The sequence below is a fragment of the Lagenorhynchus albirostris genome, chromosome 11 (genome assembly GCF_949774975.1).
Source record: "Lagenorhynchus albirostris chromosome 11, mLagAlb1.1, whole genome shotgun sequence".
Classification (NCBI taxonomy): Eukaryota; Metazoa; Chordata; class Mammalia; order Artiodactyla; family Delphinidae; genus Lagenorhynchus; species Lagenorhynchus albirostris.
Window position 1 is genome coordinate 78,480,866 of NC_083105.1, and position 13,816 is coordinate 78,494,681.

The 13,816-nt window shown below is 40.0% G+C and overlaps 2 protein-coding genes across 4 annotated transcripts in view; one reads left to right on the plus strand and one right to left on the minus strand.

The window, feature by feature from the left end:
* The window catches only part of AMN1 (antagonist of mitotic exit network 1 homolog), a 73,256-nt gene extending 71,249 nt beyond the window's left edge, over positions 1-2,007 (plus strand). For all 3 annotated transcript variants that reach the window (XM_060166607.1, XM_060166608.1, XM_060166606.1), the window contains one exon: positions 367-2,007. In XM_060166607.1, the coding sequence (XP_060022590.1) occupies positions 367-440 (74 nt within the window). In that variant the 3' untranslated portion in view covers positions 441-2,007. The remainder of the gene's footprint in view (positions 1-366) is intronic.
* A 1,695-nt stretch (positions 2,008-3,702) lies between these two features.
* ETFBKMT (electron transfer flavoprotein subunit beta lysine methyltransferase) lies at positions 3,703-10,487 on the minus strand. Its single transcript, XM_060165210.1, has 4 exons — positions 10,391-10,487; positions 8,453-8,845; positions 6,127-6,257; positions 3,703-5,368 (listed from the first exon to the last, which is right to left on the minus strand). Exons 2-4 carry the CDS (start codon positions 8,776-8,778, stop codon positions 5,025-5,027), a joined length of 801 nt encoding a protein of 266 aa, XP_060021193.1. The 5' UTR covers positions 8,779-8,845; positions 10,391-10,487; the 3' UTR covers positions 3,703-5,024.
* Positions 10,488-13,816: the final 3,329 nt, after the last annotated feature.

The following is a 13,816-nucleotide window of genomic DNA, read 5'->3' on the forward strand; positions in this document are numbered from 1 at the left end:
CTTGGTAGTTAAAACCTGTTCAAGCACCCTAGTTTAGTGTGTCATCTACTTCCTGCCAGGACCCTGAGAAACTTTAACCCTGTTACTCTCTGGTTGGTGAAATTAAGATGAAATTACAGAGAAAACAGTAAATACCTGTTTTTTAGAAGTATTACTATGATTGTTTACTGCAGCTAATAATAGTGATGGTTACCACTAATTAAATGTATTTTTAGCTTATAGTATGCTTTATATATCATCTCATTTAATCCTTTAAATAACCCTATGAGATATAATAGTTATCGTCATCCCCAGTTTATACATGAGGACACATTCAATATCTTTGATTACTGTGAATTGATATATTGTCATTGTTTTCTTTTGTAGATCATTCACGAGAAGTCTTGGAGCAATTAGTAGGCCCAAACAAACTAAAGCAAGTGACGTGGACTGTCTATTGATGCTTATTGAAGCTTATCAAAGCTATGATCTTCATACAACTTTCCCAGGAAACAACGATCTAGAGATTGGCTTTCCAATAATATGATTTATGCTTTGAAGTTAACCAGGCTCTTAAACATTTTAATAGTGCTGTTATTTCTAAGTTTGTTTGAGGAGTGATTGTTCTTGAAATGACAATCCTAGCATGCCCTCTGATGTATTTGGGGAGGGTATTGTGTTTGTTTCTTTAATAGCAAAGTTTTAAATTACCTGTTTTCCCTGGAAATTTCCTTCTCCTACCTAGATATTTGAGCTGCTGTAAGAGAAATTTACCAATATGGATAAACATTAGGAGAATTCTAAGTAAAGGTATTTCTAAAAGCATTAACTACCTACCTAGCTATTTTTTGGCTGCTACCTTCCAAATTATTTAAATGTCCACTGGCCAGAAAGCAAAGCTGAACGTCAGGCCTGTAACTTCTTCACAGAATTTATTATTTCAATGAAACAAAGAAATATAATAGTTTAATGTCATAATCCAGGACATCATATACCTTAGCCATTCAGCATATGAATGTTACTGAGTATAGCTACTTTTCCCAAATACATGCTATTCATCTACAAACTTTCATCCTTAAAGACTGCAGTCAAGAATGTGTAAGAATGAGTAAACACGAAATGTCATCACAGAGGTTGTATCCTGAAGCTCTACTCGTTTCACGTTGTGAAATAAACACACAGGTCTTAGTTTTCAAATGATATGTATTACTCTCTATAATCACAAAATTCTCTGACGTATACTGTGCTTAAACTATCCCCAAATTCAGCATATTCCCTGTGCCATGAGCCTGTCTCAGTGGGACTTTTCTTAAAGATTTCCTATTTTAACTGTGATGTAGTGAATAACAGGGAAAGTGTGGTATGGTAGATTTCTTGTATATGTTTAGAAGGAAGGGTTTACATATTCAACTCCACTCCTTGTCCTTACTATTAACTACTTTATAAATGTGATATGTTTATAGCGTAGATAACATATATTGCCACTGCAAAGGTGGTACATATGTATATATGTGTAAAATGGGTAAGGCCTGTTCCATCTATGAAATTTTTCTGAAGACAAATTCAGTAAGATTTAATATTGAACACCTAACCAAGTCAATAGCTTTTTCCGCTTTGGGGGAAACTAGTTTCAAGATATAAGGTATCAGGTTTGTAGAGTCTATAAAGGACTCATCATCCTAAAGCAGTTTGCAGCTTGACCTTCTTTTTTTATACTGCTAGTTACCTTAGCTGTTTCTCGGCACTCTGTTTAAAATTTGGGTCTCCCATCCCTATCCTACCTATCCCTGTCACCCTTACCTGTCACTCTAGACTCTATTTTTCCCCTTTCCACCTGTCACCATCTGACATGTTTTATTTTTTATTTGTTATCTGTCTCCCCACCCTAGTATATAAGCTTCATGAAGACAAATTATTTCTCTTTTTTTCACTGCTGTATCTCCAATACCTAGAACAGTGTCTGGTACATAATAAGCACCCAAATATTTGTTGAATGAATAGACAAGAAAATAAATAAAAGTAATACCCGTACTTCAAGTTTCTGGTCTGTGGCGTACAGAGATTAGATGTCATCACTCCTGTCCTCACAAGATAAAAGCTGAACAAACTGAAAATCATGAAGCAGTACAGTGTTTATTTCAAAATGGACTTGTATTAGTTGTAAATATACACTGCAAACTCTAGGGCAACTGCTAAAAAAATCTTTTTAATAAATATAACTGACATCCTAAGGGAGGAGAGAAGATGGAATCACATAAAATCCTCAATTAAAACCAGAAAAGGGGGAATTCCCTGGTGATCCAGTGGTTAAGGACTCTGTGCTCTCACCGCCGAGGGCCTGGGGTGTGATTCCTAGTCAGGGAACTAAGATCCCACAAGCCATGAGACGCAGCACACACACAAAAAAGATAAAACCAGAAAAGGCAGAAAAAGTAGAACACAAAAAAGAAACAACAAAGGCAACGAATAGGGAAGTTATAAATATGGTAGAAATTAATCCAACTATATCAATCTCTTTAAACGTGAAGAGTCTTAATACAAACATGTTTGTTATGCTATGAAGTCATTTCAAGGATCACTGTTATATATATGGGCAATTTAAAAATATTTTAAGCAATATTTGGACGTCTCAAAGACCTTCTTGTGCCCTCCTCATAAATACTTAAGAAAGGATAACAGAAACAGTGTTGTAGATATTTATTTCTGGCTGTGTTGGGTCTTAGTTGCGGCACGCAGGATCTTATGTTGCGGCGCTCAGGCTTTTCATTGTGGCGCTTGGGCTTCTCTGTAGTTGTGATGCGTGGGCTTAGCTGCCCTGCGGCATATGGGATCCTAGTTCCTCAACCAGGGATTGGAAGGCAGATTGTCAACCACTGGACCACCGGGGAAGTCCCATGTAGATATTTAAAATTAAATCTACTCTTGGCCTCTTCAAGCTGATTTCCAACAGTGCTCCAAAGTATAATTTCCTTTAATTTTCTCTGTCTTATCTTGCTGAGAAGGACAATACCCAGCAGACTATCCTGAATTTTCAAAGAATATGTCAACAAAACTCTTTCTCTCAAATGCCATCCAGTGCCACTGGAGCCTATCATTTCCATTGATTTTAACCAATGCTGAATCAAAATTTTGAGTTTATAATTAAGCCCCAGTAGACCAATGGAAATTGGATACAACAAGAGTTGATTCATTGGGTTGTAATAAACTCTGACTTCCAGAGTTCAAGGATCACAAGATCCTCTGTGACCCAGCTCCAAAACTCCCACCTAATGATACTGTTTTCCTGCCTAAGCAACAACCTGCCCTTAACTGCTTTCTCTACATTTCTTTTGAATGACTGTAGCTCTGATCATGTCTCCCTGGTATCCTAATCCCACTGGCGTGTGTGTATTGTTAGAAAACACAAAATGCAAGTGTCATAAACAATTCCTAAGCAGTATATGAGAACACGAGAGTACAGCTGACCCTTGAACAACACGGGTTTGAACTGCACTTATATGTTTTTGTTTGGTTTGTTTCAATACTACAGTACTACACGATCCATCCCCGGATGCAGAAACTTGGATGCGGACTGTAAAGTTATACATAGATTTTCAACTCCAGGGGGTGGGTGGGGTAGTCAGCACCCCTAACGCCCAGGTTGTACAAGCGTCAACGGTACATTCGCAAGGCTGCGTTTTATACCTGTAACATATATCGTGGTCACGTTTTGTTTTAAATTGGAGAATAGGAAATATAATACATGTAATCGGTACGAAATTACAAGACCCAAAAGTAAGAACTAGGTCTCCCTACCACCCTCATCCACCAGCCACCTGGTACCCTCTCAGAAGACAACCACTGTTACCAGTTTCTTTCCAGGGATATTCTATATCTACTACAAGTAAATATGCATTCTTTACACATACATTCATATGTAGGTATATACATACATCTTTTTTACATAAATAGTGTATACTATACACATTCTTCACATTGTTTTTCATTTATGTCCTAATGTTCTTATTGATATATAAGATCCTGACAAGCTGGGGCATGTAGTGGTGGCATAACCAACTTCTAACTGACCTTAGTAAACCATAAAGAGGCATCATAAGGTATCACAGTACCGAGTATGTAGGAAATTCTAAAATCTTTATCTGTGTTTCTTAATTGATGCCCTATTATGTACTTATCCTATATTACACACTTTATACTTTATTATAATAACCCTTTGAGGTGCAGTTTATTAAATTTTATTACTATTTTATAGATGAAGAAATGAAAGCTCAGAGAGCTTAACTAGCCCAAAATCCCAACTAGAAAGTGACAGAGTGGCCTCACTCCGAAGCCCATGTACAGTAAGTCCCCTACATATGAACGAGTTCCATTACGAGAGTGGGTTCGTAGGTCCAACAAAGTTAGCCTAGGTACCCAACTAACACAATCAACTATACAGTACTCTACTGTAATAGGTTTATAATACTTTTCACACAAATAATCATAAAAAACATACAAAAAATAAAACATTTTTAATCTTACAGTACAGTACCTTGAAAAGTACGGTAGTACAGTACAACAGCTGGCATACAGGGGCACTTTAATATCTTTGAAAGTTCACAACTTGAAGGTTCGTATGTAGGGGACCTACTGTATTCTGTACCATACCAACTGCATCTCTGATCTTAACAGATAATTTTTTTAAAATATAGTATTCTTCTGTATTTTTTATTTTGTTTAATTCAAAGATACATCACAGTTGTCCTCAACTATAGAAAGAGACTCTGCTAAAATATCTAATTCCTCTCAGCTACTTGAATTACATGTGGATATTGCCTTCTATAATTATATTCCTATAGCAGTAAAACTAGAAAAAAATTACAGATAGAGATTTCTATATTTGGCTTACTGCAGAACAAGTTACATGACAAAGGGTGACAAAACTTCAACCTTCATATTTTGGAAACAAGATTTGCCATTTAACACAAATTTCCTTCTTTGAACTGGACAGTCTTTAGGGTTAAACCCAAACATAGCTATATCCATATTGGAGGTACTTCAACAGCTCAAGGCTGAAATTCCCACACCGTGCTTGTTGTCAGTCCGTTGTTCTCCTGCCTAGTGGGCTCTGGAAGTGAATATTCTGCTACTTTGTGCAGTTGATGCTGAATGCTATGTCCACTGAACTGGGGTCGCCCAGGGTCACCAATCAGTACTCGAGTTCTGTAGACCCCAAAGCAATTTTTCAGCCATTGATGTAGACTGTCTGCAAGGTCTTCATCATAAAACATATCTCCAAGCACAACAAGGTCCCACTTATCTTGTTCCAAATCCAGCATGTTTTTGGTTAAAATGGGAAAAGGATTCAGTTGGTTCAACTCACAGTTTAGTGTAATAGCCATTCCTGCAACTTTAAAAAAGCACATAGTGAATTGGTATATGCTAAGTTGTTTTAATTCCCTATTAATTTAAATAATCTAGAAAATCTCCAACAATATGTTTTTTTTCCCATTCTGTTGAAAGTTGTTTTTTTAGGTAAAGAAGCCTAAAGTATATGCCAGTATAAGCTATTTCCTGCAATTCTCAAATATATGAATATCCTGAAAATAAAACAATACCAAACACCTGGAAATGTTGAGGTTTTAAGGAACATTTGCTGATCTACAAGCCTTGTGCAGCAGGATGACAAGTTGGACCTGAGACCCCATATACAGTAAAGCTCCTCAAGGGCTAGATCCTCAGTGAAAGGGAAGACTAGAAGAAAATCAGATAAAATTAAACTTACCTGTCTCAACTTGGGTTCGAATGGAATAAAATCTCCCTCAAAGACACTGGCCTATCTTCACTTGGGTTTTGGTCAAATAAACACTACCTACATACTTCAGGAAATGCCTAGCCCAGCAATGACCAACAGTTAAGTGCTCCCAGGTTGGTATCACTTTGGTATATCTGCCAGACACAAACAGAAGTCCTCCTGTGAAAAATGCACCATCAACTCAGGCCTCACAGGATTCCCACAGATAATGTCCCACTGAGTAAGTTCACAATATCAGATTATAAGATTCACATGGAAATGGGCTAGGCTATGATGGGTTGAGGCATCTGTAGATATTTATCCTGGAAGAAAAAAAGATGAGCTTCAAATATTTTAAAATGTGAAATTCTTACTAGGGTCTATGTCATTGGCCAAGATCGTTAAAGCTCCACTCATCTTAGCAGCGATAGCTGTAGCTCCACATCCACTCCCAATATCTAACACAGATTTTCCTCTGACAACGTCAGGATTATCCAAAAGATACCTAAATTAGAAAGAAAAGGGAAAACATTATCTAAGATAGAAGAAGGTCAATAAGAGGTGTACAAAAATTTTTCTTTGGATTGACTGGACAAAGAAATAGTGAAACTTAGCAGAAGAATTTGGTCCAACATTGGCAAGTTTGGCCTGACTAGAATGAGATAAAATGTCAATCTTAAGAGCTGGGCAGAGGTGGCAGAGAGAGGACCTAGTCATTTTGGTCTTTCTCTTTGGCAGGTGTGAAGAGCAGTTCCATACAACTGACTAATCATGCTCTTCAAGTCAACTTTTTAGAAGTAGTGAGCACTTACTGTGATCCAGAAACTACTAAGCACCAAAAACACAGACTGACAAAATACTGCTAAAATCAGGACTCAGTAAGCTAGATGCAAAATTCACAGTCTCCTTTTCATTGTTCAACAGAGAGTGGTTTTACCTACTGCTTGAACTGTTTTATAATGACCTCTCTGGTAAGGTACAATCAAAGTCCAGTTCAACCAAAGAATTTGGACCTGGGCTAAGTAATTACCAAGCAAGTGAAGATGAATGGGAAAACACTGAAATAATAAATGTCAACTGACACTTGACCTTAGTATTGTAATAATAAAGAAGAGCAGAGGGAATTCCCTGGCGGTCCAGTGGATAGCATTCAATGCTTTCACTGCTGAGGGCCCATCAGGGATCTAAGATCCAGCAAGCCAAAAAAAGACTAAGGAACTATGGCAAGGCGGGGATGTAGTACCCTGTCTAAAGGGGCAGCTGTTACCCATCTTGAGCTAATTGTTGCCCAACAGAAATGGGGTGTTATCAGAGATTTAAATCCAGTGTTATCAGATATTCTTTTCTTTTTTTTTTTTTTTGCCTTGCCTCGTGGCTTGTGCCGTCTTAGTTCCCCGACCAGGGATTGAACTCAGGCCAGGCAGTGAAAGCGCCGAGTCCTAACCAGTGGACCACCTGGGAATTCCCCAGAGATTCTTTTTTTTCAAATTGAAATAAATTTTTACATGCAATCCCTCAAGTTTTAAATGTTAGCAACTGATTTTTTTTTTAAGTTTACAAGTAAAGGCCAAAGAAAACGCATCTGTGGATCACCTATTTGTGACCTCTGATTCAGACAAGTCTCTTAAGGAATTCGATGGCACTTATATTTGGAGTTGATAAACAACAACTTGCATAGATATCACTTAAACTATATTCTTTTTAATGATATAAGTAAATAAAGCTTGAAAATTTGGCAACACAACAGCCAGAATATTGGACTTGTTAGATATTGGAAAGCTTTCCAGAACTTAGGATTCTCCAAAAGCTCTGTGTTTGCATTTATTTATTTTGCATTTAAAACTATATACAACCTGAATTCTGCTAGACCATACCATTCCTGTGAAAGAGAAGTCCTTATCCTTTTCCTTTCAGTTTTGTAACCTCAAGGCATAAAAAGATTAAATCATTTACCAGTCTAAGAGCAAAGACTAGATTAAAATGCTATAAGTTCTTGCCTTTGTTTCAGTGGCTGTTTTAATAAAAAGCACTGTGTGAATGTGTGAGAAAATGTCTAAAGAAGACCTTTGCAGTATGGGGAGTTAGAAAGGGGGAAACCTTAAAAATGCAGAGGCAGTGCCGCAACTAAGAGCCCGTATGCCACAACTAAGACCGAGCGCAGCCAAATAAATAAATAAATATTTTTTAAAAAATAATTTTAATGCAGGTGCAACTCCAGAGTTCACCTGAGTAATGTCCCAATCACTCACATCCCTCATCCTTTGGGAGCCTGGAAAGAGGCAGTGATGGAGGAAGTGTAAGGTTTAAGGAGCAATATTTACAGGATTAAACCAGGCAACCTGAAGGACTGGGGCTTTAAGCTCCACTGAGGAACTCTGCACGGGCCATGCATCATGAACCATGAACCTGAGAACAGTGTGAGATTTCTGGATCATGACCTAGGGTCTTGATAGCTGACCTAGGATTTCTCTTGGGGAGAGAGCTATATATCGGGAAACACCTTGATAAGCTTGGAGCAGAAGGTAAAGCTATGCAACAAAACAACCCAAAACTTTTCCTAAACTGCTCTAAATTAAGAAAAGAATTTGGGGTTTTACTCTGGTTTTCTGTGAGGAGCAGGGAGAACAAGGCATTGGAAGGGGCTGAAAAGAGTAAGGATATGCGGAGCCCTAAAGGTTCCCGCTTCACTTACGGCCGTACCTAGACAGGGCTTGGCCTCCTGGCCAGTAGACTGCCCAGTAAGGATCACTGTGGGGCCACAGGTCAGCTCTCTCCCACCAGAACTTGCATCTGGGGGTCAAAAGCCGCAACTGGATTTCAGGGGTGAGGCTACCACAGTTGGTGACTTCAGTGTTCTCCTCCAGGAAAGCTATCATCTCAGGGTCCAAAAAGCTTCCGGTTCCCCTCCAGGGGCAGTGGCCCCAGGGAAACAAAGGAAAACCGCTGCTTCTCACAGCCTTCCGAAGGACACCACAGCGGTTCATGGCAAATGATGTAAACGCTCTCCAACCTGGGCTCAAGGCCATCGGTCCTGTCCCAAAGCCCAGGTTTGTTGGTGCTGCTCTTGATAACAGCTGCTCCTCCTCCTCCTTCCTGGGGAAAGAATAAGGGTCTGGCTGCCAAACTGATCTCAACTGGAATCTCTGGACCTCTAAAAACATAAATAACACTGAAAACTCCAAGGCTCACCAACACTTCCAAATCCTATTGCATAGTAAGAAAATGTTAGTGTTAGCTCTGTAGCAGATGCTGCACAAGTGCAAGTTCATTTCAGGTGAAAGCATTGGTGCATTAATTTAGGAAAATCCAATCTTCTAAAAGATGCCTTTCCACAACAGAATCCTTTTTAGTAACTTATAACAACAAATATACAAGCATCTGATTTTGAGAGAATCCTCAGGAACACGCCTTTTACATAAAATAAGGTATACCTTTAAAGTTCTTTCATTCATTTAATAAATCACTTCCCTTTAAGCAGGCACTGTGCTTGGCAACTGTGAACAAAATAAACAAAGTCCCCATCTTCAGGAAGCTTAGATTCTAGTGATGGAATAGAGCAATTATCAGGGCAAACACAGTTCTTGCCTTTATGAAGTCTAGCCAAGATGGTGCAGATTACCAAATTGTAACTGTGGTTAGAGATATACAAATTATACTGACTGCTCAAAAAAGATAGTCCTAGCATAAAACATCAATGTAATCAAGATTCAGGTGTTTTCCTAAAAACAAACAAAAACAAAACAAACAAAAAACTACGGATTTAATTGTAATAAAAGAATATCAACTCCCAAATCTCCTTCTGTAAATACCTCTGATGAGTCATCTTTACCAAACCTGGACTTAATAGAAAGACACCTTGCTAAAAATAAGAATGAGGAAGAGCAGTTTAAGCACAAATTATACACCCAGTTGTTTGGGACCTCTGATCTGTTCTGCATAAATATATAAATAGTCTTACATCCACCCAAGTACTTAGAGTAGGGGCCCCAAACTCAAATGCCTACCCAGGGCCAGACTGGTGAAAAATGAGTGATGCAGGCTGGTTGTTAGATCACAGAAGGGCTGTGGCAAACTGGAAACTATTTCAAAACAGTCCAAAGGAGCCAGCCAGGGGACACGTGGCCAGATCTTTCAATTTCTCAAAACAATCCAGCTATTTACCCATAAACTCCCACTTTTAAACGTGGGCAGTTAGTTAAAATACCAAGACACGAGGAGGGGCAAAATGTCTGTCTGTGAACCAAGGACAGACCTTAAGTGGGTGCAGCCCACGTTTATTCCTTGTAATCTACGGGTCTCTAACGGCCTGACCTCATTGGACTAATCGTATAGGGAAGCATTGGGTCAGCCCTTGAATCTCACGAGCCTAAGGTTTGAAAAGACAGCAGAGCAAATACAAGATGATTGATTTTGTACACCCTGTCATGCAGACCGATGATGCCCCGCCCACGCCAGCACCAATGAAGCATCCGTTATGAATATGTGATTATGCGGTGGACACTTGGTACCTGGATTAACTGGTACGGTGAGAAGACAGGTTTAAAGGGGCAGGTTACAAAGTGTTAGCACGTAACTTCCCTCGAAGGAGGACGGGAGTCAGTCTTAAAGGGGCAGGCACAGTCCTCCTTTTCTCCTTACCTGGCTGTGCTAACACCGTCCTGGGAAGCTAAGCACAGGGCAGGTCTGTCACTCGCCTTTGCGCCTCTTTTCGCGCCTTCTTTACAACTGCACGCTGGGTCCCACTTCCCCCCAGAGCTGGTCCCCAACACCCAGCACCACCACCCCCGCCCTGCGTCCCCGCCCCGCCCTCCTGCTCCGCCCTCCTTCCCGGCAGCACTTTCTCTCCCTTACCTGGGCTTCTTAAAGGGACAGGAAGTGCGAAATCAGCCGGCGCCCTGACCTCATTTGGGAAATAAGGGAATGTCAAATACTGATTTTTAAAAAATCCACTCTGAAGCCGTGGATCATCTGCTTCGTGTCAATCACACTTCTAGGCACTGGGCATAGAGTGGTGAGCAAAATAGACACAGCACAAACCCTTAATGACGCTTATATTCAACTGTAATTAAATCATAATATGTCATCCCTTTTATAATAATTTTCCTACACGTACAATCTTTTTTGTTTTTCAACTGTAACTTCTCATTTCAATAACACTCACTGATTCTCTTGCTAGTAATAATTCTTAATAGATGTTCAAGATCAGTTTGTCTAGGGACTTCTCTGGCAGTCCAGTGGTTAAGACTACACGCTTGCACTGCAGGGAGCGCGGTTGCATCCTTGGTCAGAGAACTAAGATCCCGCATGCCGCCCACCCCCCCACTCCCCACCCCCGGTTGAAAAATCAATTTGTCTAAGGATTTTTTTTTTTAATGGATGAGCAATCAAGCCACATTATTTTTGGCTGCCTTGGGTCTTGTTGCTGCGCATGGGCTTTCTCTCGTTGCGGAGAGCGGGGGGCTACTCTTTGTTGCCGTGCGCGGGCTTCTCATTGCGGTGGTTTCTCTTGTTGCAGAGCAGGGGCTCTAGGCATGGGGCGCTTCAGTAGTTGTGGTTCGCAGGCTCAGTAGTTGTGGCGCACACGCTTAGTTGCTCTGCGGCATGTGTGATCTTCGCGGACCAGGGCTCGAACCCGTGTCCCCTGCATTGGCAGGCAGATTCTTAACCACTGCGCCACCAGGGAAATCAAGGATTATTGTTTTTAACCAGCTTCTGTATTCTATCCCAGTGATAGTTTTAAAATCGATCTGCTTCTCTCCATCCCTCCTGCCTCTGCCCTATGATTGCTTGCTTGAATTCCTGCTACTGGTCTCTCTGCAATCCTGCCTTCCTCTATCCCATTCTCTATAGTGCAGCTGAAATGGTTTTTTCTGAAACTTTCATTCCATAGTCCAAAAAAAGGCCTTACATTCCTACAAGATAAGATAAACCAGATAAGCCAAGAGAAACAGACTGTAAGCCCTGAGAAACAAACGTGGATTTTTTCTATTGTTTGGTGTTGTTTTTTTGTTTTGTTGTTTGTTTTTGGTCACGCCACTTTTCATGCGAGATGATCTTAGTTCCGCAACCGGCGCCCCCTGCATTGGGAGCTGCCTGGTCCTAACCACTGGACTGCCAGGGAAGTCCCGCCCTTTTGTTCTTTTTAATTGAAAGAACTGTCTCGCTTTTATCAAAATTGACCCAAATGCAACAAAGCAGACCCATCAACTGTCTGATAACAATTGAGCTATCATCTGACCTTTTTGCCTTTAAATATGTGCCTACATTTTTGTACACGAGCCAATTCTCTAATAACTGGACACTCTTGCAAGTGCAAGTAAAAATAATTTATCCCCATACTCAAATTTGTTTTTAAGCGTTTTTTGAACAAGTTATTTAATTATACTTATTAGTTGTATGTCCTTGGGCACATTATTAAACCTTCCTAAAGAAGGGGATTAGGATATGCCATTGTGGCACAAGAATTATTTTGAGCGAAAGAGTTTCTGAAATCTCTTATCTGCCTAAAGCTGACTCTCCCAAAAGAACTCAACTGTCATAAAACTCCTCCTTGAGAACAACTTTAATCTTCTTGGACTTGAGAAGTGGGCACCACACCCAAACAGACATTGTCTCAAGGCTATCATATCTCCTATCTACTCTCCTAAAAAAACCATTTATCTTTCCAAAAAGTCACTCCCATAAGTGCCCTTTCTCTCCTTCCCCATCACCTATGATGAAACAAAATATATGTTTTTTAAGGCAGGACAAGAGAATTTAAGCATAGCAGATGCCCTTCCTGACAGGGCTCTTCCTAATGTGCAGTATGCATCTACATTATACATTAACCAGACCTCCTCAAAGGCAGGAATGTCTGCTCAACCATAAAGATCATTTTTTCCCCTTCTTCTGACGCCAGCAATGTAACTCCTTAGAAGATAACATTCTTTTCTTAATCCTGTAAGGGGTCATGGTGACCTGCTGCTCCCTTCCTACATGTAGGTCTGGACTTTGTATCTCTGGTTAACGTTATGTAAAATGTCAGTGTGTCATTTTGATGAACGATCCTTTGTCTCAAAAATGTATATAAATGTGCTTTCGACTTCTAACTAGGGGAACAGTCCTCAGAGTTTTCTGAAAGACTGTCTCCAGGGTTATAATCCTCAGGTTGGCTCGGAAAAAAACCTCTATTTCTTCTTTAGATTGACTATTAATTAATTTTTCATCAACACCTACTAAGTTAGGTATATAAACACAAAATTTTAACCACCCCCTATGAGTTATTCATCACTGAATTCTCATGTGCCTATGCACTGCATGTGTAAACTGTTTTTTTTCTCCTGTTAATCTGTCTTTTGTCAGTTTAACTTGCAGATCCCAGACACTGAACATAAGAGGGTAAAGGAAAGTTTTTCCTCCCCTACACTAAGTATCAGTGTTCTCCTCTGTAAAATAATAATGATGATAATAATAATGTATTGGGAGGATTTAATGGGATAAAAAGTAAAGTGCTTAGCACAGTTCCTGGTATATCGTAAACGCTGTGATTATCATTATTGGAACTATGGAGTTAGTGCTGGTAAGACACAGACTGGAGGCTGAAGATCAGGTTTTCAGCGAAGAGTGAGGGGATCAGATTTGAGTTTTAGAAAACCGTTTTAAGCTGCTGGTATCAAAGAGAGAGGTTGGATTGAAGGAGACATCCCTTGAAGAATGTGGTGGTAACCCAAGCAAGCACTGATGAGGGCATGGAAAGAACTGGACACATCTGAACGTGACTCAGGAAAAGCCATTAGCAGGACTTGGAGAGCAATTAAATATGCTTGCTTAACCATAATGAGAGACAATCTAAGGGAAAGATATCATTTTTTCTTTATCAACTTGACCTGAATGACCTTGCTATCTGATCTCATTCTTCCTTGCTTGAAAGCCTCTCTGGCTCCCCATGCCTTCAATATCAGAGCCGAATTCCTGATCACAGCTTCCGAAGCTCTTAGAAATCAGTCCCTACTTACCCATCCTCCCTTGTTTCAGAACCCTCCCCTCCTCTACACTTTGCTTTCTTGTGGCAAGCCCTTGTCCTCT

What these genes read in the sequence shown, in the direction of transcription:
- ETFBKMT (XM_060165210.1), bottom strand. Translation starts at nt 8,778, where the DNA reads ATGGCCTTGAGCCCAGGTTGGAGAGCGTTTACATCATTTGCCATGAAC. An exon ending in GGAGGCCAAGCCCTGTCTAG is followed by an intron (nt 6,258 to 8,452) that starts GTACGGCCGTAA and finishes TTTCTAATTTAG; the next exon opens with GTATCTTTTGGATAATCCTG. An exon ending in GGCCAATGACATAGACCCTA is followed by an intron (nt 5,369 to 6,126) that starts GTAAGAATTTCA and finishes GCTTTTTTAAAG; the next exon opens with TTGCAGGAATGGCTATTACA.